Source organism: Crinia signifera, chromosome 4 (genome assembly GCF_055691185.1).
Source record: "Crinia signifera chromosome 4, ASM5569118v1, whole genome shotgun sequence".
NCBI lineage: Eukaryota > Metazoa > Chordata > Amphibia > Anura > Myobatrachidae > Crinia > Crinia signifera.
In genome coordinates this window covers 11573919-11598926 of record NC_139220.1, presented here as the reverse complement: position 1 = coordinate 11598926, position 25008 = coordinate 11573919, and the positions used below count along the sequence as shown (strand labels likewise).

The window sequence follows — 25008 nt, the reverse complement described above, 5'->3', positions numbered from 1 at the left end:
ACCACAATCTTCCACAATAAGAGATACTCTGTGCTGCTGGGGACCCTGCTCCTCCCACTATATAACTCTCAGTCTGTGGCTTCCTGCTGCCTCTATTCCCCTCCTCACATCATGTCACTGCCCCTGTCACATGCAGCCCTGTCCTCACTGACACATCACTCATCTCCTGATATACTCTGTGCTGCTGGGGACCCTGCTCCTCCCACTATATAACTCTCAGTCTGTGGCTTCCTGCTGCCTCATTCCCCTCCTCACATCATGTCACTGCCCCTATAACATACAGTCCTGTCCTCACTGACACATCACTCATCTCCTGATATACTCTGTGCTGCTGGGGACCCTGCTCCTCCCACTATATAACTCTCAGTCTGTGGCTTGCACTGCCGTGACTTCTGTAATAAGCTGATATATGCACACCTCCCCCAGACCATGCTTTACAGTTCTCCTCTTCCATTCTGTGGGGAACGCGTGGCTAAAGGACTCACTCGTGGATGCTGATCCGTGTGGGAATCTCAGTCCACAATCTGGCATACTTCACCGGAACCACGGATTCCTGGGGGTCCCGATCCACATGTATGTGCAGCATAAGGCGGCAGAAGGAGGCGCGCAGGTCATACGGGAGGCTCTCATCAGACATACAGCGCAGGATCAGGTCCACCGACAACTGCATGGAGATCTGGTTAATGGCGAGATACTGGCGGTCCAGGCACATCTGTGCAAAGAGGTTTAACTGGTACCTTAGCCGGGAGAATGGAGAGGAGAATCAGATCTGAGCGTCCAACACATGAGGGCTTGTTAGCAATTGATGAACTATATTACATGTGCCCTGGTTTCTGCATAGAGTTCTGTAGTGAGCTGTGTATATCTCCCACATCGGAGGTAAGTGAGCTGTATATATATATCTCCCACATCGGAGGTGAGTGAGCTGTGTATATCTCCCACATCGGAGGCTGGTGAGCTGTGCATATCTCCCACATCGGAGGGTAGTGAGCTGTGTATATCTCCCACATCGGGGGCTTAGTGAGCTGTGTATATCTCCCACATCGGAGGTTAGTGAGCTGTGTATATCTCCCACATCGGAGGTTAGTGAGCTGTGTGTATTTCACACATCAGGAGCTTAGTGAGCTGTGTATATCTACCAGATTGGGGCTTAGTGAGCTGTGTATATCTCCCACATCGGAGGTTAGTGAGCTGTGTATATCTCCCACATCAGAGTTGGTGAGCTGTGTATATCTCCCACATCATGGGCTTAGTGAGCTGTGTGTATTTCACACATCAGGGGCTTAGTGAGCTGTGTATATCTCCCACATCGGAGGTGAGTGAGCTGTGTGATTCACACATCAGGGGCTTAGTGAGCTGTGTATATCTCCCACATCGGAGGTGAGTGAGCTGTGTATTTCACACATCAGGAGCTTAGTGAGCTGTGTATATCTCCCACATCGGAGGTTAGTGAGCTGTGTGTATTTCACACATCAGGAGCTTAGTGAGCTGTGTATATCTACCAGATTGGGGCTTAGTGAGCTGTGTATAACTCCCACATCGAGATATAGCCGAACACTACAATCATGTGAGCAGTGAGTGGGGTTTCGCACCTGTAATAGTGCAATACTTCCAGATCCGCTTTGGTGCCTTCCTTGGCTTCCTGCGCAAGGTGTCGTATCGCTTTCCCATGCGGTTCCTTATTGCTGTCGATCCAATATAACCAAACTTCCTCCTCATCAATGTCGTCCGCTAGCACAGAGCACTCCAACGGGTTGTCCATCTGCAGAGAGATGAGTCTGGAACGAGATGGGAGACCTGTATCATGTCACATTGGCTACAGCAGTGATATCAATGCGGGAGACCGGCAGGGACGCAGGAAGCGGGAGACCAGCAGGGACGCAAGATGCGGGAGACCGGCAGGGACACAGGACACCGGCAGGGACGCAGGACGCGGGAGACCGGCAGGGACGCAGGGCGTGAGACGCGGGAGACCGGCAGGGACCCAGGACGCGGGAGACCGGCAGGGTCCCAGGACGCGGGAGACCGGCAGGGACCCAGGACGCGGGAGACCGGCAGGGACCCAGGACGCGGGAGACCGGCAGGGACCCAGGACGCGGGAGACCGGCAGGGACCCAGGACGCGGGAGACCGGCAGGGACACAGGACACCGGCAGGGATGCAGGACACGGGAGACCGGCAGGGACGCAGGACGTGGTAGATGCGGGAGTCCGGCAGGGGCGTGAGACGCGGGAGACCGGCAGGGGCGTGAGACGCGGGAGACCGGCAGGGACCCAGGACGCGGGAGACCGGCAGGGACGCAAGACGCTGGAGACCGGCAGGGACGCAAGACGCTGGAGACCGGCAGGGACGCAAGACGCTGGAGACCGGCAGGGACGCAAGACGCTGGAGACCGGCAGGGACACAGGACACCGGCAGGGACGCAGGACGCGGTAGATGCGGGAGTCCGGCAGGGATGTAGGACGTGGGAGACCAGCAGGGACGCGGTAGATGCAGGAGACTGGCAGGCACGCGGGGCGTGGGAGACCGGCAGGGATGCGGGATGTGGTAGATGCGGGAGACCGGCAGGGACGCAGGACACCGGCAGGGACGCAGGACGCGGGAGACCGGCAGGGACGCAGGACGTGGTAGATGCGGGAGTCCGGCAGGGATGTAGGACGTGGGAGACCGGCAGGGACACGGTAGATGCAGGAGACTGGCAGGGACGCAGGGCGTGGGAGACCGGCAGGGATGCGGGACGCCGGCAGGGATGCGGTATGTGGTAGATGCGGGACACCGGCAGGGATGCGGGAGACCGGCAGGGATGCGGTATGTGGTAGATGCGGGAGACCGGCAGGGACGCGGTAGATGCGGGAGACCGGCAGGGACGTGGTAGATGCGGGAGACCGGCAGGGACGCGGTAGATGCGGGAGACCGGCTGGGACGCGGTAGATGCGGGAGACCGGCTGGGACGCGGTAGATGCGGGAGACCGGCTGGGACGCGGTAGACCGGCAGGGACGCAGGACGCGGGAGACCGGCAGGGACGCAGGACATGGGAGACCGGCAGGGATGCAGGGCGCGGGAGTCCAGCACGGATGCATGATGCGGGAGACTGGCAGGGACGCAGGACACAGAAGACCGGCAGTGTCGGCCCATTCACTCCCAGAACCTACTTTGTCTGTATCAGGATGTCAGCATTTCCCGGGCTCAGCATGAATTTGCAGATCAGCTCCTGAGTCAGGGACGCGGGAGACTGGCAGGGACGCAGGACGCGGGAGACCAACAGGGACAAAGGACGCGGGAGATCGGCAGGGACGCAGGACGCGGGAGACCGGCAGGGACGCAGGACGCGGGAGACCGGCAGGGACGCAGGACGCGGGAGACCGGCAGGGACGCAGGATGCGGGAGACCAGCAGGGACGCAGGACACAGAAGACCGGCAGTGTCGGCCCATTCACTCCCAGAACCTACTTTGTCTGTATCAGGATGTCAGCATTTCCCGGGCTCAGCATGAATTTGCAGATCAGCTCCTGAGTCAGGGACGCGGGAGACTGGCAGGGACGCAGGACGCGGGAGACCAACAGGGACAAAGGACGCTGGAGATCGGCAGGGACGCAGGACGCGGGAGACCGGCAGGGACGCAGGACGCGGGAGACCGGCAGGGACGCAGGATGCGGGAGACCGGCAGGGACGCAGGACACAGAAGACCGGCAGTGTCAGCCCATTCACTCCCAGAACCTACTTTGTCTGTATCAGGATGTCAGCATTTCCCGGGCTCAGCATGAATTTGCAGATCAGCTCCTGAGTCACAGGGATCGCAGTCGTGTTGGACACACACAAATCTGACAAGTAATCCAGGAATCTGCAGGATATACACAGAGATCCCATTAATGCAGGAGCCGCACACTCCCATGTACACTGAGCTTAGTACATACGCATGTGATACACACACACTGAGCACAGCCCCATTACCTATGGGAGACATACACGAGGATCCCACATGCAGTACATCAGCTGTAATAACACGGGATGCCTACAAGGCGGCACTATGACATCACTGATGATCACGCACAAAGGACTTATGGGACCGTCTGCCTTTATTCCACAATATATAAGACCCCAGTGTATACTGCGGAATACACAGTGATACAACAGCGGTTCCGGGTGTCACACTGACCTGGGTTCTCTGTTCCGCCTTAACAAGTTCACAAACGTTTCGATCTCTTTGGAGGTGATGTGTTTCTCCAGCAGCTTCCGGTTATTGTGCAGCAGGGCCGTGATGGTGTCCTCTGCCAGAATATCGTATCCGATCTGAGACTGCATGACGCAGAAGTGCTTGGCGATGTATTCCTGTGCAGAGAGACAGGATGCGCCGGGTTACTCTGCAGCAGAGAACCAGCAAGGACCGCTCACAGCCTATATTACACTTCAGCCACGGCAAGCTCGGAAATCAGATTACAAGCCCTTGGGTCACAGTAACGACATAAAGAGCTGCTTCTGTGGTGCGACTATGAAGGCTTATGACCGGCACATGACTGACAAAAAGAGATGTTCTCCTATATTAAACTCTGGTGATAAGTCCTCAATCGGCCCATTCAGGATTAACAAACTGGGACTATCCCTCCAAAATCGGGACATTAACCTTCGAAGCCAAAAAGCACGCCACAAAACGGTCAAGTCATGTGCAAAAATTCTTATTGGGCGCTCGTATTTTTAATGCGGTAATCATTTACAAGGCGCAACCAAGCTGGTGTTACCTTGTAAATGATTGCCGCTTTAAAAATACGGGCATACTCGCCAGAATTCCCGCACAGCCTGCACCTCAGGGGATATTACATAAGACCCCCCAGCTAAAAACCTTATTCCCTCAGCTCCGTACGAACAACTCTGGCAGACAAGTAATTATCAACGGCATTTGCCGAAACGCCAAGATGGCGGTGACCTTCCCATCGTTCAACCCAAAACTGGGGTCTCAGGATGGCTTTATAGAACTAGATCTAGTACAGATGTGAATTGAATGAGCCCCACTCACCTGGTTTTTGCGGTAGTCCTGCTGGGAGTGTCTCAGGACCCTATAGCACAGCCGCAGAATATACTTGTATGGAGCGTAGCGCTGATCTCCCAGGTCTTCCAGGCGCAGCATGGACCCCTCGCCGGCCTTGTCCTTGAACGGCGCCTTCAAAATGCCAAAAATCTGGAAAGACAAAATCCAAATTTCTGTGATCGCCAAGCCGAACCACTATCCCCTGCCTACATAGTAGGAGAGGATCAGCGATGGGCAACCGCATCAAACCCAAAGGCCGCGATTTTTAGACATCACTTCCACCATGTTTTGCCTTCAGAGAACGTTCCCCGGATGGACAATTCTGTTCCTCGTCACGCGACGATCACTCACCTGCGCTAAAATGTTCTGCTCTCTCATTAATTTTTGCCTTTCCCGGTCTGGTTTGGTGGCCACCACCTCCAACACTTCCTGCCCGTTATTCGGAACGCCGGTCACAAAGAATATCAGGTCTTCCAGCAGCTTGGTTACAAACCTGGCGCATGGAAAGCAATATGCGCATTAGAGCGGAATTCTACCTTACAGGCAAAGAGCCGATTACCGACCATATTCTCGATGCGTTCGGTAAAACAATCAGCAAATCAAATTTGTGGTCGCCGCAAAAAAATCCCCAAGTTTGCCCCCCACAAAGTAACAAGACGCCTAACCTGCGCTCATTCTGCGTGATGGTCCCGTACTCTAACTTCTTCACCGTGGACGCCAAGACTTTATTGGCGTCGTTGGCAAAATCCAAGTCTCGCACCTCTGAGAGCGGGACGGAGATGATGGCGAAGGCCTCCTTGTCTTCCTTCATCTGGTAGGTTCCAATCTGTAGGATAGATTCATAAAGCCAACGTTTTCTTGTTATACGTTATAGATCAGGAATAATTAATAACATCTTCCGTAAAACGGTTTTCCACTTTGGATTGAAACATGATTGGTTAGTACACAGTCCTAACCATGACGACTCAGAGATGGAAATCAGAGAGTGACTGGCACAATTCCCTACTCATCCACGCGTGGCCAGGAAGTGACCGATTGACCAAACTATAGTACATACCTTAAGCATCACCGGCCTCTCCTCATCGGTGTCAATGGGAATACTGGTGCTAGTTACCCAGGTGTTCGTACACAGGTGACGCAGCCGTACGTACGAGTTCCTACACACAAAACACAACAGAAAGGTGCTTGATTACGCTGATAATAGTACGATTTACAAACCATATTGTTATCTGCGGTCTTATGGTGGAAGTATCGCACTTACTAATGCTGTTTGGCTCCTGACTGAGTCCAGGCAATGAAATATGTGACAGATCGTACCGTAATTAAACAGTTACATTCCAGTTGCCAGCAGACCTATGGTCTTCTAGCACGGAAACCATCGTCCAAAATAGTTTGGGAGTTATACCGATGATTTACTTTCACTATATCCACAGACTGTTGGCAAGGTGGATTATTTCCCTATTCTGGGCTTAGGACACTACATATTTACTGTACCCCTTTTACAGTTTACTGCCTCTTATCTAGTTACTGCTGCAGTCCCCAGCTTACATCCTAAAGGCAAACAGAGCAAGTGGCCATTTAACACCTAAAGGAAGATGTCAGGAACACGAGGACAGAGCATAACTGGGGGAGGGGGGGGGGGGGGGGTTCCCTCCACTGTGGAAACTCCCTCAAGTCAGCCATTTGTTACCTCGGCACCAGGCAATCCGCCCTCTGCAAGGTAGTGGCGTCCAACTCGAAGAGCGATGCAATGTCGTTTCCGTGGGGCACCGAAACCAGCGTGAACATGATCTTCTCGCCAGCCTGCCATTTCCTCTTAGGCACCAGTAATTCGCCTTCCTTCTGCAACGCAAGGGGCAAAGGTCAACACGGGAGACCGGCGGCTAGGGAGGAGCTATGGACAGATTCAGGTCAGGCTAGCCTACATGTAAACCAACGAGTTCTCCTGGCAACTATCTTGGTCTTATGATATGTAAGGACATTGATCCTACCACCTGCCAATCCCTCTGGAATAGTCATACAATAGGGGAGACTTAGCAAAAATGAGAGAGAGATAAAGTACTAACCAATCAGCTCCTGACATTTTTCAAACACAGCCTGTAACCTCGGCAGTTAGGAGCGGACTGATCAGTACTTTATCTCTCTTCGAGGCCTAGTACATCAGCCCCTTTATTTGAAAAATGATAGGAGCTACTTAATCTCTAAGGTTCAATAAATCCCCCCCTTAAAGGTGGTACCCGCACAGATCGCAGAATGCATACACACAGGGCCAGATTACAATGGGACTTTTTTCCCAGGCCTCCATATAAAAATAGGCCCATCACCATGACAACACCACCCAGCTGCCACACACACACAGAAGCAGTAACTACATTTTCCTCACGTATCCTAGGAGACATACAGTGTGGTACTGTATCGGGTGGATACGCCCACATTGCACTGGTTACACCCACTTATCACATGCCACACCCTCTCTGCTTTTCACAATAGGCCCTTCCCCATGTTCAGCCTCAGGCCCGTTTGACCTTTCTTTCGGCGCTGCGCACAAATACGCACTATTTGCACCCGATTATGACTGAGGCCCATTATGTTACTATAATCTGTGCCTCAGTGATAGCCTTTTATTTAGGTGCAAGCGATGACTGCTGAATTCAGCCATATTTACAACCCATGCCTCTCACATCACGTGTGTGTGTGGGGGGGGGGGGGGGGGTGGTGGTGGTGTCTATGTCGACATAGTGTATGATCAGACGTGACCCAGGCCCTACACGTGCCAGCGGAGGTATCGCACAGACTGTTGGGGTCAGACACACCCTAGATTTGAGGCATAGCAGTTGGTCCCTGCCCCGGGGGTGTGGGGTCTCTCTAATGCAGCAGAGGTAAAAAACATCACCTGTCTGCCAATAGCTAAGGAATGCCAAATAACCGTGCAATAATACCAGGGGACGCCATGCACGGATACACAGAGCGCGGCACGAGAGGATGCACCGCACACCCCAAATATTTGTGTTTTGCGGTTTCCTGTTAGATTTTATTTTTGCATTCGCCACAACGTTTATTAGAAATAAATAAGGAAACAACAGATGTCTCGGAGTACGGAGATGACAGGCAGCGCGATGACTCAATGTGCCGATGACTTCCCTCCTCTGCTCACACTCTGAGCCTCCTGTGAAGCTTCTCGCTTCCACCGACACCTCTGCCGGGTGACTCACGCCTGTGACTCATCCCCATTTTTAGCAGAGACATCATGCTCCGGCACTCCAGACACCCTGGAAGACACAGCCTGTGTGATTCCCCAGCTGAGACGATGGCCTTGGAGGCAGCAGCGGAAAACCAGGAGTTACTAGAGCGGAGTTCCCCCAGCGGATTAACCCTTGATGTGGCGTAGCTCTCAGGAAACGACAGGAGGGGGGCGCTTTTGCCCCCAGCGCCACCCTGTAGCATTGCGCACATCGATCGCTTGCTAATTTGGGGCTAGAGATTTGCAGTTTTTGTAAACGCACATGGCAGTTAGGAGCTCATGGTTTCTCTCTCCAAGATCTAATGGGTACGGGACTTTTTTTTTTAAAGCGGCAATCATTTATAAAAGGCGTGGTTTTGGCTTGTAAAGGATTGCCGTTTAAAAAAAAAAAAAAAAGTCTGAGATCAACTGCACCGACCCCCTATACTGTACCCTAAAAAACACTGCCACAGGGACTGAGGCACAACTGGTATTACCAGGGAACACAACTATACAGGGCCGGCGCCACCACTAGGCAAGGTTAGGCATTTGCTTAGGGCGCCGGCCACTGGAGGGCGGTAGCGAGCAGCAGCAGGAGGAAGCTGCTACGCACGTCGATGCTACCGCAGAGGAGAGAGAAGCGACCAAAAAGGCGAAGGCAGCGGCTGGACGACTCCACACAGGCTCAGCAACAACTGCACAGCTTGTAAGTATAATTCGGACGACCCCTGCCCTCCCCGCCCGCCCGTGTACATGGCTGCCGCTGGCCTGCCGCCAGCGCTGACAGACAGTAGTCAGTCAGTCGCCCGGACGGTCATCAGGCCGCGGCGCCAGCAGCCAGCGGGAAACTTCGGCGGCGGCGGCAGCTCCTGCCCCTGCCCCCGCTGGCAAGACAGCGTGCGTGACGGTGAATCCACTGCCTCCCCACCCGGTGCCGTGCCCGTGCGCTTAGACACCGTGACCGACACAGGCTCAGGCTCAGCAGGCCTGCAAATCTCCGGCGGGTGGAGGAGCCGCCGCCCGCCCCCTCCTACCCACCCAGCTACTCAGTCAGTTTCACAGTCTGATCTGCCACCCACTGCCAGTCATCTGGATGGTGGCGTGGTGGCAGTCATTATTTTACAAGGTGCGCAGCGCTTCCTATCTCTATAAGGTGGGGGGGGGGGAGGGGGGTCATCTCCTATAGGATGGTGCGTGGCAGTAATTTTCTTTTTTTACAAGGTGTCGATTCCTCCCTCTATGGGGGGGGGGGGGGGGGGGGGTCATCTCCTATTATAGGAGATGACCCCCCCCCCCATAGAGGGAGAAAGCGACACCTTGTAATAAAAAAATTACTGTCACCATCCTATAGGAGTCCTATAGGATGGTGGCACTCAGTAATTTTTTTTACAAGGTGGTGTAAAAAAAGATGGCAAAGAACAAATTAATGGCTACACCTTAACCCCACAAACCTCCACCCTGCACTTGGAGCACATTTCATTGCATGTGATCCATATTATCACCTAACTGGTGCTGCACTAATCCCAGCCTCACCAGAAGCCTGGTCTCCCTATCCACTGTACACTACAGAGCTGGCACCAGCAATCCCTCATGCTGCATTTGCCTACTCAGCTGCTGCTGCAGCAAACCTTTAGGATTGTGTTTGTTTGGTTACGGGGAGCTGCAGGGCGGTGAGGAGCAGTGGGGGCGGGCGGCGGCAGCTCTCAAATGAGTGGCCATCGGGGGTGCCGGTGAAGAAGCATGCCGGTGGTAAAATAGTGGGGAGGGCTATCACTGTATGCAGCGGGCGGGTAGCGGTGATCAGTGTCCGCAGCACCGCGGCGCGCAGCAGCGGCATTTACAACTTTAAAAAAAAAGTGTCAAATGACTCTCTGGCTCTTGATTGGCTGAGATAGAGTGCTCTCAGCCAATCAGCGGCTGCGGAAGGAGGCCACTGATTGGCTGAGAGTGCTCTATCTCAGCCAATCAATAGCCAGGCAATCATTTGACACTTTATTTTAAAGTTTTAATTGCCGCTGCTGCCCACCCGCTGCGGTGCTGCGGACACTGATCACCGCTGCCCGCCCGCTGCACACAGTGACAGCGCGCTGATGATCCCTGCCGCGGCTGCACTGCTTCACAGGTACTTGGGGTGCCCCCTTCACTCATTAAAGAACCGCTGCCCGCCCGCTGCAGGAGGTCGGACGTGATCGTACATGCTGTACGTCCGACCTCCTGATCCGGTCCGATGCGGGACCGCGCATCGGATTGGATCAATGGTAGGGTGGCGGGGGGGGGCGGTATCCTGTAGGTTTGCCTAGGGCGCCTAGATGCCTTGCACCGGCCCTGATTGACCCGGACCAAACTCCCGGACCAAACTCCCACACTAAGCCCAAAGGATGCTCGACCCACCCATGCGGAGACGCCATTTTTACCTCATGCATGCATTTTACCTCAGCTGCATGAGGTAAAAATGGCGTCTCCGCATCCCTTCCGCGGAGCCTGACAGAAACCGGTCAGCAAATGTCACGTACGCCACAGACGCCAAATATTTTGAAACACCAACCCCCCTGACCTACAAAAATCCGGTCTAACGTGATAAGCAGGGGTACATTTACTAAATCTGCTAAAAATAAAAAAATGGTGACGTTGCCCGTAGCAACCAATCTATCATTTCTCTATTGCATCCTGCAAAATTGTAGCATATGATCGGTTGCTATGGGAAACATCCCCTTTTAACATTTTTAGAAGCTTTAGTAACGTGTGCAGAGCTTACACAAAGCGCACCATCAGGAAAACAAGATGGCTGAGGTGAAACAAGTTGTGCGACGTGTAATACACATCACGTGGATGGCTGGTATACGTCGTGTGTATCCAACGTGTATATCCCGTGTGCACGTTACCCTAATCTGGGTAATCACACACATTCGTTATTCGCGTAATGTCGCATAATGTCCAGGGCCGTCTCATTTCTCTGAACACTACTGAGAAGATGGAAGCCACTGTGCTCGCTGCTTTACTGAGGTAGAACAGAAACACTGCCACCTTGTGGTGAAAAAAATAAGAAAGCTAGCGCACGGATTTACCACATGTGACACTACAAGTCTCATCTAGTATCTAGAATTTGGGCATGCAGTCCAGCCCAAACAAACACCCCCCCTCCCCCCTCCTCATCAGTTTCTCCCCCTCAGTATGTATGTGTGGTCCAGCCCAAACAAACACCCCCCCCCTCCCCCCTCCTCATCAGTTTCTCCCCCTCAGTATGTATGTGTGGTCCAGCCCAAACAAACACCCCCCCCCCTCCCCCCTCCTCATCAGTTTCTCCCCCTCAGTATGTATGTGTGGTAATTATAATGAACGGATACCGCCGTCTGAATGTGGAGGCAAGGATGACTGGAGCAAGAAGTATCCTAAAGGCTACCTGCACCTGCGGTCATTCCAAAACCGTGAGACCGGCGAGAAAATATTCACGTGACAAAGCTTTTTTTAACGTTGATAATGAAGATTTTTTTTCATTCTTTTTTAGATATAGATATTTCCATAATGGTGTCTCCCTTTAAGACACACAAGTGCGTGCCGGTAAGTGTAACGGAGTCTTCATGGAGCTGAAGGCTGTTTAAGCTTGAAGCATGATAAGAGCCCTGACTTAGGGTCAGCAAAAGTTCAGGCAGTGAAAAAACTCTGCTAGGTTTTTCTGCCTAGTGATAAGGTGGGCAGAAGTAGTTAGCCTATCAGGAGTTAAGGGGGAGGGTACATTTTAGCACTACTTAAGCTCTAGGGACCATGTGACCTCCACCTTCTTACCTTTGGAAGTGCTGGTTCCTGTGGGTCCTGCGCAGATCTGGTGAGTGTTAATTTCTTCTTTACATCTCTGTATTTGAAAATGTCCAGGCCACGTCGCTCTGCTCCCCCTCCCCGCCGTCTGGTGGACGCTGCCAGGCCCCTTGCGGGGTACCGGCGGCCCAGGGTGAGAGTAGTGGCTGTGGAGGATATGGGGGAGGCTTTGCCTGCCCTCTCAGTGGATGCAGGGGGTGATGCGGTGGTTGTGATAGCCCCCCCGCCAACCTCCCCTTCCCCGGCGCCGTCTGCGGTGTTGGGGCAGGGCAGTGAGCGGGCAGGGAGTGGGGAGGGCTTGCGGGCGGAGTCGGCGGCACCGGAGGTGCTAACGGAGGGGACGGAGGCAGCGGGGAGCGTAGCGTCGGGCGGGGTACAGGCCGCAGCGCTGGCTGGTGCGCGGCCTGGGCGCGAGGTGGGTGACGCGCCGGATGACGCGGCAGCGCTCACAGCTCGCGGGGATGTGCGGGAAGTGCAGGCCTCGGCTCTGGTGAGCGCGAGGCCTGACACGGCAACGCAGGCGGCAGGGAACTCCTCAGAGCCTGCTGAGGCTGGGGGGTCCCCCGCTCTGCAAGGGGGCATACAAGCGCCAGGTGTGGGGGCTGGTAATGAAGCGTTGGCTTCCCTTGCGGGGAGCAACGCTAACGGGCAAGTGAACTCAGTGGCTGTGGGGAGTGAGGCTGCTGGGGGGGGCAGGAATGGTGAGGGGGGTGGGGGGGTGGTGAGCGATCAGGCTGCTCCTGTGGTGACAGGAACAGGGGGATTCGCTATGGGGGATTTTGTGCCTGCAAGTAACATGAATGTGGGTTCTGTGACAGGAGGATTGAGTAGCCTCAGACCCCAATATAGAGTGGGGATGGGGACAAGTGTTGTGGGTCTCCCTAATGCTGGGGTTAATCAGGGGATTTTTGGTGAGCCAGGGTTGGGGTTTGGTGGCTACAATGCCATGGTGGGGCAGAGGGGTGGTGCAACAGCGCCACCTGCAGGGGCAGGGATGGGAGGAAATGTTTTTTATCCCAGTAGTTCTGTGGGCACATCAGGGCAGATGCAGGGACCTGCAGCAAGTGTTTACCCGGGATTTTCTTCAGGGGGTGGGATTATGTCAGCAGCAACCTGGCAGGGGCCTCATTCCCTCCCAATGCCTCAGGTTTCCCCCATGTTAGGTTGGCAGGGACAGTGGGCCCCGCATAGCTCCCCATATTGGCAGTCCCACATGGGGGGTAGTGGTCAAGGGGGGATGCCCCAGGGGGGCCCCTTTAGGCCTGTTTTTCCCGCGGGTTATGGCTTTCAGCAGAGAGCGGGGTATCATTCGGGGTCTATGGCCCAGCCTATGTGGGGGTCCATGGTTTCGCAGGGGTACAGCTCACCCAGTTCAGCGGGCAGTGTTTGGGAGCAAGGGTCATGTTATGCAGGTTTTTGGCAGCCGCAGATGGGGCAGGGTTACGGGTTTCCCCCGGGAGCGGGGGGGGTTGGGGGGTTTCCCCAAGCATCAGGGGGATATGGTAACCAGATCAGGCCTGCGCACCAGCAGCGGACCCCGCTTTCAAGTGCTTTTGAGGTTGTCCCTCCGGCCATGGCGGAGGCTTCGGCGTCCGTTGTGGCCGAAGGGGGCAGTGTTGTTTCTTCCCCCCCCCCCCCGTCTCTTGTTGTGTCTTCACAGGCGAGTGTGGGTGCAGGGACGGCAATGGCAGCCAGGAGGAGAAGTCGAGAAGTCCGATCAGAGCCAAGGACAGCCCCTGAAACGTCTGCAGCAGTTTCCGGGTCGGCCGTTGCGGCTGACGAAGCTCCGGGGACATCAGGCACGGGTGAGTGTGCGGTTCATACATCTTGTGATTCTACAGATAGTGACACCAGTAGTGTGGGGTCGGATTCCCCTCGGCGCCCGCGTAAGTTAGCCAGGATGATTGCACGCCAGGTCGCTAAGGTTACCACAAAGGACAAGCCTTTGGGTACAAGCGCTGCTCCTCCTCCTGCGGAGCCACCCCTGTTCACCGAGATGGTTCACTGTGCGAACACAGCGGTCACCAGGGGCATTCGTAAGAGGATGAAAGAAAAGATTAGAAAGGGGAAATATGTGGATATTTTTACTCTGACGGATGACATGAAGCAGGCCTTTGAGAAGGCAAAAAAGGCAGACGGAATAGGAGAAAATGCCTTTAGAAATTTTCACCAGTGGCTCAAGGGGTTTTTAGTTTTTGCAGCTTGTTATGCCGAGACCAGGGTTGGGGAATACCCCAATCTTATAAAATATTTGTTTTTGGTACACGAGATGTACTTGAAAACAAAGGGGTATTCCTGGCGGGAGTATGACGAAAAGTTTCGTCGAAAACAGGATGGTAACGCGGTGTTGCCCATGGGGTTCAAAGATGTTGAGGTCTGGCTGGAGGTCACTCAGCAGACAAGGCCTCTGGGGGAAGGTGCGGGAAAAAAGGTGGCAGCGGCGCCAGCTCAGTCCCCCAAGGTAGCGGGCAAAGGCAAGTGTTTTGCTTATAATGAAGGGAAGTGCAACAGGGGGGCGAATTGTCGTTTTCGCCACTCCTGCAGAGTTTGCGGGTCCAGTCACCCAGCAAAAGATTGCACCGCAGCCCCAGCGGGTAGGGCCGGTGATGCCAGTGAAGCCGCTGGAGGTCACAAGTAAGGCTCCTTCGCCTATAGTGGTGGCTGAGTTAGTCCGGTGGCTCAGGAACTACCCGGATCGTGAGGCTGCCAGTTTTTTGTTGAATGGTTTTCGTTGGGGTTTTCAGTTGCCAATTGAGGGTTCAGTACATGTTGTTGCGGTTAGGAATTTAAAATCGGCCAGGGATTTTCCTCTCATTGTCCGACAGAAAGTGGATGCCGAAATAGCGTTAGGGCGTATGTGCGGGCCATATGCGGTACCGCCAATACAGGGTTTGTGCATTTCTCCGGTGGGTGTTGTACCAAAGAGCACCCCGGGAAAGTTCAGGTTGATCCAACACCTATCTCACCCCCATGGGGGGTCGGTTAATGATGCCATACCGGAAGAGCTGTGTAGGGTTAGGTACCAGTTATTCGAGGAGGCCTTGCAGTTAGTGAGAGGCTGTGGCCGTAATGCGTTGTTAGCAAAGGTAGATGTCGAAGCTGCTTTTAGGTTGTTACCAATACACCCGGATTCCTTGCGGTTCCTGGGTTTCAAGTTAGGTAGTGAGTTTTTTGTGGATAGATGTCTTCCTATGGGGTGCTCGGTTTCTTGCGCGTATTTTGAAAGGTTTAGTTGTTTTTTGCATTGGTGCATTCAGTCGGTTTCAGGGCATCAGGGTATTGCTCATTACCTTGATGACTTCCTTTTGGTGGGTCAGGGCGGGAGCAAAGTGTGCGAGAAGTTATTGGAGGTCACTGAGAGGGTTTTCAGAACGCTAGGGGTGCCCATAGCGGAAGGGAAAACGGAAGGCCCAACACATTGCCTCAGTTATCTGGGAATCGAAATCGATTCCCAGGCGGGATGCTGCCGTCTACCGGCGGACAAGGTACAGAAGCTTTTGGGTCTCATTGAGGATTGCCTGGGTAAGCGGAAAGTGCGGTTAAAACAGGTTCAGTCCTTATTGGGATCTTTCAACTTTGCGTGCAGAATCATACCCATGGGTCGTGTGTTTTGTCGCAAATTGGAACGTGCAACAGCTGGGGTTGCTCGGCTCCATCATTCGGTTTACCTATCCAGAGAAATCAGGGAGGATTTAAAGGTTTGGTCCTCTTTTTTGGTTTCTTTCAACAGGGTAGTGTTGTGGCCTGCACCTCCTTGCTACAACAGTGCGTTGCAGTTATTTACGGATGCGTCAGGCAGTTGTGGGTTTGGGGCCTTTTTCAGGTTGGAATGGTGTGTTGCGGGATGGCCAAAGTCCTGGGTGGATAGGGGCTTTACTAGGAACCTTCTGTTGTTGGAGCTGTTTCCCATTGTGGTGTCCCTGGTGTTGTGGGCCCGTGAATTGGCCGATAGGCAGGTAGTTTTTCGGTGCGACAACATGGGGGTGGTGCACGCAATAAACAATCAGAGGAGTTCATGCCCGTTCACCTTGCGGTTGCTCAGGCATCTAGTATTGCAGTGTCTTCAATTTAATATTAATTTCTCTGCCAGGCATGTGCCTGGCATAGAGAATAACATTGCGGATGCATTGTCCCGTTTCCAATGGGTTAGGTTCCGGGAGTTGGTACCCGGGGCTTCTCCTGTGGGTTTGACATGCCCGCCTTTTGTCTGGCAGATCATCGAACCGGGTTAGTGGGGCTGGCCAGGAACGCTCTGGCTCCTTCCACACAAAGGGCATATGATGCAGCATGGAGGGATTGGCAGGCTTTCCTGGGTAGGTATGGTCGGGAAGGTGAGTCCATGGCAGACAGGTTGGGTGTTTTTGTGTGGGAGCACTACGAAGCGGGTAGGGCTAAAGGGGCCATGTCGATTGCCCTTGCGGGCATAGCTTTTCATTCTAAGCTGCGGGGTCAGGAGGACCCCACTCGGTCCTTTGTGTTGGCCAAGGCCATGAAAGGGTGGGCCAGGGCCAACCCGGCAACAAAGGACGCAAGGCGTCCCATTGATTTGGTACTGCTGAAAAATCTGGTTAAGGTATTAGCGGATGTTGGGGAATCTCCATTTGAGGTGTTGCTTTTTAGGACCGCTTTTGTGTTTGCATTTTTCGGGGCATTTAGAGTAAGCGAATTGGTGGCTAAGAACAAAGCGGGCAAAGAGGCTGGTTTGCTGGTGGGCAACGTCAAAATAGGTAGTGGCAGCGTGTTATGCAGGTTGGCTAAGTCCAAAACAGATCAGCTGGGGAAGGGGCGCTGGGTCACATTGCAGGCGCAATGCGCTAAGGATATATGCCCGCTCAGCTTGGCGCAAGCTTATTTAGGAATCCGCCCTGCGGGGATTCAAGGGCAGTTTTTGTTGCATGCAGATGGGAGTTCAATGTCAAAGTTTCAATTTGCTGCGGTTTTAAAACAGTGTTTAGTGGTACTGGGACTAAGGCCCCAGGAGTATGGGACCCATTCCTTTCGGATTGGGTCGGCTACACAGGCGGCGGCGTCCGGATCGTCGGTAAGTGAGATCCGGGCGCTAGGCCGGTGGAAGTCAAATGCATACAAGTCTTATGTTCGTTTAGATAAGTTGTAGATGCGCCTGTTGCGCCAACCCTAAAACGAAGTTTACTGTCGGTTTTGGAACGGCAGCGTTCCGGAATCGATGGTGTGAAGGTTGTTTTTACTTTTTCCTCCACGGGGGCCTTAATTCAATTGGCAAAACTGGTCCACGGGAGGTTTTTTAAGTTTTCTCCTTCACATGGGTTGATTATGTATCAAGTTGTGTTTTTCAAGATTAAGATACTGATGTTAGGGAATCTCCTTATTTTTTCAGTTCCAACGGATTCATCAGGACAAATATGGCTCATCGGCCATTCTTTTATTTATTGGGCCGGGAGGCATCCAATGGCAAGAAGGTCACACGATTATCTTGGTGATAGGCAGGTCAGGTGGATAGGTGTCCGGGGTCTGCGTTGGGTCGAGTTCCTGAAATTGCTCATGAGGCATGAGAGGAACTGGGGCAGGCCTGAGTGGCTGGTCATTCATCTTGGGGGTAATGATCTGGGTATTACCAAAGGGATTGACTTGATTCTAAGCATCAAGTCGGATCTGGTGGCGTTGAGGGCACACTGGCCTAATGTTAAGGTGGTGTGGTCGGAGATAATTCCCAGGTTTCATTGGCGGGGTGCAGTTAGGATCTCCGCCATTGAAAAGGCTCGCAAGAAGGTGAACTCCGCAATAGGAGTTTTTGTGAGAGCCATGGGAGGAATTGTCGTCAAACATCCTTCGCTGGTCTTGGACAGTGTGAGGTTTTATCGTGAGGATGGGGTGCATCTTTCCCCTGCGGGAAATTGCATCTTCCTGGAGGATATTTTTAGAGTTTGGGCATGAGTAGGCGGGTTAATGGCCTTTCGGGTTTTATAATGGGGATGGCGGTGGAGGTTGCCTTAAGGCAACCTTTGTTGTGGCGGAAAGTCGCTACCAGCCAGCGGTCAAAGGGGGGCATAAGCGGTCATCGTGGGACACCACCCCTTTCGTAGGACGGCGAGTGGTCCTCGCCATGCGGGTGGACAAGGGGCGTTCCCCTGCGGGACCGCCCATTTTTTGCTCTGCCAGGTTAGGGGGTGGTGAGATCCTCACGATGCAGGTTGTGCCAGTTAGGAGGCGGTGGTGAACCCCTCCTTAAGTTTAAGTCACATGTTTCAAGTTGACTGGGCTGGCGTGTGGTAGCGTCTAAGAATTTTTGCCATCCTCCATTTTTTAGTTTAACGTTAGGGACTTGATCTTTAAGATCCCAAAATTCCAAATTTAAAATTCTAGTTTAGCTTAACAAGGTCTTCAATAAATAATTCCTTTGACCTTTTTAAACGTAATTCTGGTGTCTGAGTCTTTATTTTGTCTGCGTGAATTATTTGCGTCAGTCTCAAATTATTTTAAGTAGAGGTTTTTGTAATTATGGTTATATAAAGGTTAATTAAGTCATGGGCTACTTAATGGAGCTGAAGGCTGTTTAAGCTTGAAGCATGATAAGAGCCCTGACTTAGGGTCAGCAAAAGTTCAGGCAGTGAAAAAACTCTGCTAGGTTTTTCTGCCTAGTGATAAGGTGGGCAGAAGTAGTTAGCCTATCAGGAGTTAAGGGGGAGGGTACATTTTAGCACTACTTAAGCTCTAGGGACCATGTGACCTCCACCTTCTTACCTTTGGAAGCCCTCCCGCCCTCCCTATTTTAGTACCCAGTGGTGGGATGGCTATCCCTCAGAGTGCTGGTACGATTGGTCTTTTTAAGCAATTTTTGTGGTGGCTTTTCAGCCAAAATGGCGGAAAGTCGCTACCAGCCAGCGGTCAAAGGGGGGCATAAGCGGTCATCGTGGGACACCACCCCTTTCGTAGGACGGCGAGTGGTCCTCGCCATGCGGGTGGACAAGGGGCGTTCCCCTGCGGGACCGCCCATTTTTTGCTCTGCCAGGTTAGGGGGTGGTGAGATCCTCACGATGCAGGTTGTGCCAGTTAGGAGGCGGTGGTGAACCCCTCCTTAAGTTTAAGTCACATGTTTCAAGTTGACTGGGCTGGCGTGTGGTAGCGTCTAAGAATTTTTGCCATCCTCCATTTTTTAGTTTAACGTTAGGGACTTGATCTTTAAGATCCCAAAATTCCAAATTTAAAATTCTAGTTTAGCTTAACAAGGTCTTCAATAAATAATTCCTTTGACCTTTTTAAACGTAATTCTGGTGTCTGAGTCTTTATTTTGTCTGCGTGAATTATTTGCGTCAGTCTCAAATTATTTTAAGTAGAGGTTTTTGTAATTATGGTTATATAAAGGTTAATTAAGTCATGGGCTACTTATGGATTTTACAGCGGCTGTGACTGCCGGGAAGAAACCTTACCCCCTCTAGAGAGGTGCTGTGCTGCAGCCAGATGGCAGGAGGCTCTGTGGGCGCACAAAGGGCCTCTGTGAGAACACTGAAAGCTCTACCTCACCCAAGCCAAACACGCTCCTACGTGCTGGGGGGGCAGACTGTCACCGCAGAAGGTAAAAATAGCCCGAGATGCTCAATGTCCGTATCATCAGATATATAAATATACGCGGTATGTAACCCAGTACAAACATGCTATGGCTTGGAATCTGTATCTGTATGAGCCAGGTAGTCATATATGTGCATGTCACGTACCTCAGCGCCATCTGACCTGTGGCATTTGAGCCGACGGGACACTAAAAAAAAAAACGTACTGCAAATTTGCATATTGCAACATCAACATTACAATTATTAGGATCGGGTATTTATAGGATGACCGTGCAATACTGGTTCACCCAGGCGAATCGTAACTGCACCTGCTGTAGAACCTCAGGGGGACAGTGGCGATACACCACAGGGTCTAGGGGCTGCCAGTTTGTATTTAAATAAACAAGAACAATAATTATCATCTTATTGGACAATAAGAGCGAAGATTTTCTGCACCATCTTGTGGGCGAACCAAAGTGACAGGACAGGAAGTGTGCAGTGAACACCAACCCTGATTGGATAACAGCCACAGCCAATCAAAACTGGAATCGCATACGTTGGATAACTGTTAAACTTTGTAAACCTTTAGAATGTATGACGAGCGGACAGCGGTGGGAAGAGCTGGCTACTTACGGTCGCCTTGCCGTCATTCGCATCCTGATATCCTGGGTTCATCTAAACAAAGACAAAAAAAAAAAAAAATGTAGTTAACTCCAATTGTACGTATACAAAAAAAACACCGGTCAACACGAATTTGAGTCTGAGTTCTGTATATCTGATTTTTTATTTCTTCAACATTACGCATTAAAAGAAAAAAATGGTTTGACCCAAAAGAAGTTTGCTTTTTGGAGCGATCAGAATTAAATTATGGATTTTTAAGAATATTTCCCTATTTTCGTACTATTGTATGTAAACCGAACACAAACTTTTGTTATGCATTTTAATTACAAAAAAAAAAAATGAATACAAATAACTTCTACAACAGAATATATAAAAACAAAAAGGTGAGAAATGTTTCATATTTCTTCTGCGACTGTAAGGACCTTCTTGTATTCGCCCCAGATATAATCCTCGTCATACTCTCTTTGTATTGGCCCCTGGTAACGACGTTAAAAGTCCATCACACCTTGATGGAAAACGTTCACCGTGATCTTCCGAATAGGCCCCATGTTATCTTTACACAAATGAGCATCCTATAACATATGTATGATTGCAATGATTATTGTTAAAGAGACAAAGGCAAAGTTTTTTTTAAAAACAAAGGTTTTGGAAATTTGTCGATATAGAGAAAAAACATTTTTGTTGATGGTGGAATCATTAAGGGGGCGATATGGTGAGTCGGGACTTGCAGATTGTAGTAGATTTCTCTTGGGCGCACCTGCGGTACCAGCGCAATTCAATTAGAAATGTGTGCGGGCATCAGGGCAAAGTTCAGCATGATGTGACAGCTGCCAAGGGGGGGGGGGGGGGGGGGATCATCTGGGACCCATAAAATGGGACAATAGACAGCAGGACAGCGTAGGGGGCTATGAGGCCGAATTTATTGCAGGTAAATAAGTGGCCTCATTAACACATGATATTAACATTATATCCTGCAACTGGATTGCAGCAAATGTCTCCATAGTGATTTTCAACCCCAGTCTGTAACTTGGCAGTTGGGGGCCGATTGGCTGGTGCAAATTAATCTTCCTCGGTACCGCAAAGAGTTGACTTCACCAAACTGCGCCTTAAGGTCCTGCGGCAAAAGCTCTGAAACAAATCTTTGATGCGCGATTGGAGATATTTCAATGCTGTAGATGTTAAACTGTGACTGTAATCCCCATTAGCATCGGCGCGTAACCCCGGATCTGCAGCCAGACTGAGCCTCCCCCTGGTCGCGCAAACAGTCGCAAAAGTTTAAGACAAAAGGAAAGTTTGACGAGAACTAGAAAACACGCCGTACACAAATCATGGCGGTTATACGACTGTTTCATTTGAACGGTTTTTATTTCTCTTTTATACAGCGCCATCTGCAAGGTCTCCAAACGTAAAGAAGTCATCTCTGAGGGTGAAACAGAGAGACTGTCGCACGAGCCCTTTTACCGCTTCACTGGTTTCTAAAACCCTGACAGCAGCCGTCCAAGTGCACGCAGAATCCGTGCTCCGGCTGAAACGCATATGTCAGCAGACGTGACCACCCAGCGGTCCAAGTGCTCGTAGGGCGTCTTCTTCCAACTGCAACAGATATGCTGTAAAACGAGCACGTGCTGGAAAACAGCTTGTGTGGCACCAGCTGGCAGGTGAGACATAAAAAATAAACAAAAAGTTTTTCAGGTTATGCGATCGGTCCTTATATAATCTTTATAGGTGATACGATACGTAAGGGGCTAGTTGATAAGTTGACGGACAGAACTTGGAGGAAAACAGTTTTGTTTCTGTATCTGATTATTGATCGCGGCCACCTGAACCGCTAATCAACACATTTCCTCCACAATGCAGCACCGCGTTCAGTGCCCGGAGACGTGAACCGGGTGTCCCGAGGGCGAGGTAGAGGGACTCAGTGGTGACATTAATTCTGACCTCTTCGATTGACCTTGGTGACCGCTATGACCAGTTTTCCTGACAGCCAATTTGATTTCCGCGGACACAGCGCTTGGTAAGAAAACAAACAGTGGCCTCCTGGCACGGAATGAATTCCCACGCGCTTGCCCTTCCCACCGAATGTTTCCAAGCATTGTACCGCAGCTGGAACGGCGTTACAGCGGGCGCCAGCTGTATAATGTGAGCCGATAAGAGTGAGGGGAGAAATCCATCAAGAAGGACAGGGGAGACTGTACAGAAATAAATCTGTTTTGCTAATATCAGAGGCTGCACCGACGGGGCGAGTGCCAGAGTGCGGCCATGTTTCCTTCCTGGTGGCAGCTGCTGGAGGGAGAACCGGCCGCCCGGGGCCTCGGTGCAATCAGGGATCCCTGAGGATAAACAAAAGGAACAATGGTGTGGGCAGGTCAAGCTCTGCCAGTCTGCCAAGGAGTTATAAGCCAGGTTAACCCTTTCTTTGCAACAAAGTAATGTATGGACCAAAAACATGAGTAACAAAGCTTGAATACATCTCCCCCAAAGTGGGCTGTAGGATGCAACGGACAATTCTAAGGAAGATATGAAAATAAACGTCTTCTATAGCTTTGATTTGAATGGACTTTGATCTTCATGATGAAGCACTTGTTTATAAAACGCACTGACAGACTTCGGCACAGTGCTGGAGTATTTGCTATCTGTTGCATATGCGCCATACTTCAATGGTTTCTGCAACAATTTGGTAAACTGGCCATATCTGTTTATATAAATAAGGGGTAACCCCCTAAATCTGCGCCTGGACAATGTAAGTGGACATGAGGTGGTCTGGAGTGGTTAATTCATTCTTGAAATGATGTGCGGGCCCTTTGGGGGGTGCAGGAGAGGCTCTGGAAGTCTGTTGGGCTGCCTATAGCTGCATTAACCAATGCATGGATCCACCGAGACTCATCAGGCATCATATTTAAAAGTGTCATAAGAAGTCTCGGGGGGGGGTTGAGTGTCAGATAGACGGAGCAGATCCATTTCAGGGCTCTATAAATAATGTGTCTAGTTAACAAGTAAAAGATTTACTGCGTGGGGAACAAGATCATAAACTGAGATCGTACTGCCATCTAGTGGTGAATATTGCTCTGCACAGCCTTGTTATATACCTGCTGACAGCATGATACAGGCAGGTAACAGCTGTTAGGCCAACACGAGACAAACACGTGTGTGCACCCAACCACCTAAGAGGTAAGGGAGAGACAGGGCGACCGGGTGTACATATTCTCATTACAAAATAAAATAAAAGGTCTGATTCAGGTTGGTTTGAAGATGTACAAAACAATGTGCACTGCAGGTGGGGCAGATGTAACAGGTGCAGAGAGAGTTAGATTTGGGTGGGGTGTGTTCAAACGGATATCTATATCGCAGAGTAAAAATAAAGCAGCCAGTATTTACCCTGCACAGAAACAAAATAACTCGCCCAAATCTAACTCTCTCAAATCTCAAATATAAATATATGGCTTTGATATGAATGTACATTGATCTTCATGATGAAGCTTTTGTTTCAAAGTGCATTTTGCCAGCTAACGTAAAGTGCACTTTGAATGAAAAGTGCACATAAAAAAACAGAAAGACAAAACATGAAATAACATGCTTATTTATCCGCAGGTGCTCACTCCTAAATACATGGTGTCAAAATGTCACCTGTACAGTATATACTAGCGACCTGCCCCAGCTTCAGGCTGGGGATGATGGTAACACAATATTTACGTTTTATTTAAAAGGGCTCCCCAAAACAGATGCATTTACAGGCACAATTGGAGAGGCAGTGGTCAGTACGTGATAAATGTACGTGGGAAGGAAGGAGGCGCTCATTGGGAGGGGGTTCAGAGGCACATTTGGGGACGCAGGGGGTGGAGGCACTCATGGGAAAAGACTTGCCTATATTACTGAAGACTCATAGAAGCAGGTGTAGGAGGAGCATTAAGGGAAGAAGGAGGCGGGGACATATGTGAAGGATGAGCTGTGATTATCTCCTGAAGACGTCTATGACAGCACAGCCGCTGCAGTACCACACTTGGCCACTGTGTGCAGCGTAGAGCACTACCATTCTTCTCTTGCTAAAATTGCCACTGCTCAGCGCCCTTTTGTCATAGATTAATGTCTCACACACCTAAACTTTTCCCGATAAATTAATTAATTAATACATTTCGGGAGAAACGCCTCCCATTAGAGTGCCATAACACTTGGGATCAAGGATAAGTTCCCGATTTAGGGTGTTATCACAGCTTTGACGGCTGCTTATCAACTATTATGCCTAAGGTACCCCAAGAAAATCCCCGCTAAGGGGTAATTGGGTAACCATGGCCCAATCCAGTAGCTGCAGTAACTTACCGCCGCTAATTAGATACCGGGGTAAATTCACTATCGCATATACAAGCCAATTACCGGTATGTTTTTGGATTGTGGAAGGAAACCAGAACACGCAGGGGGAACCCACTCAAATACTGGACCATACACACGCTGCACAGATAGGACCTTGGTCCGGAATTAAACTGTGACCTCAGCGCTTTGAAGCGGCAATGCTATCCACTAAGTCATCCGTGCTGGTCACAATAACGCTGGACTACCACAATTCACAGAAACCGAGATGTGCAAACTGGTATATAGCGATCCCCTTAATACACAGGTACCCAATATAGGCAATATTGTAATACTTATTTTGTAACTATCTGTGAGATGGGAGCTGTGTTATTTAGGGTCCCCTCTATCAACATAGAGAAAATGTATTTTTAAGCAATTAGACCATGGACATGTTCGCAGCAGTTCCATCTCCTACCACTAGGATGTGCTAGAGCGCCAAGTAACATTCTACATAGATCGGTTTCA

At 51.2% G+C, this 25008-nt stretch overlaps 1 protein-coding gene across 3 annotated transcripts in view; it reads right to left on the bottom strand.

Annotated features, from left to right (window-relative positions):
* Positions 1-25008, bottom strand: part of ITPR2 (inositol 1,4,5-trisphosphate receptor type 2) — a 198330-nt gene that overhangs the window by 108701 nt on the left and 64621 nt on the right. For all 3 annotated transcript variants that reach the window (XM_083181094.1, XM_083181096.1, XM_083181095.1), the window contains exons 10-19: positions 20212-20253; positions 6713-6864; positions 6080-6179; positions 5688-5848; positions 5374-5515; positions 5011-5172; positions 4156-4328; positions 3721-3840; positions 1593-1778; positions 486-737 (exon numbers count right to left, since the gene is read on the bottom strand). In XM_083181094.1, the coding sequence (XP_083037220.1) occupies positions 486-737; positions 1593-1778; positions 3721-3840; positions 4156-4328; positions 5011-5172; positions 5374-5515; positions 5688-5848; positions 6080-6179; positions 6713-6864; positions 20212-20253 (1490 nt within the window). The remainder of the gene's footprint in view (positions 1-485; positions 738-1592; positions 1779-3720; positions 3841-4155; positions 4329-5010; positions 5173-5373; positions 5516-5687; positions 5849-6079; positions 6180-6712; positions 6865-20211; positions 20254-25008) is intronic.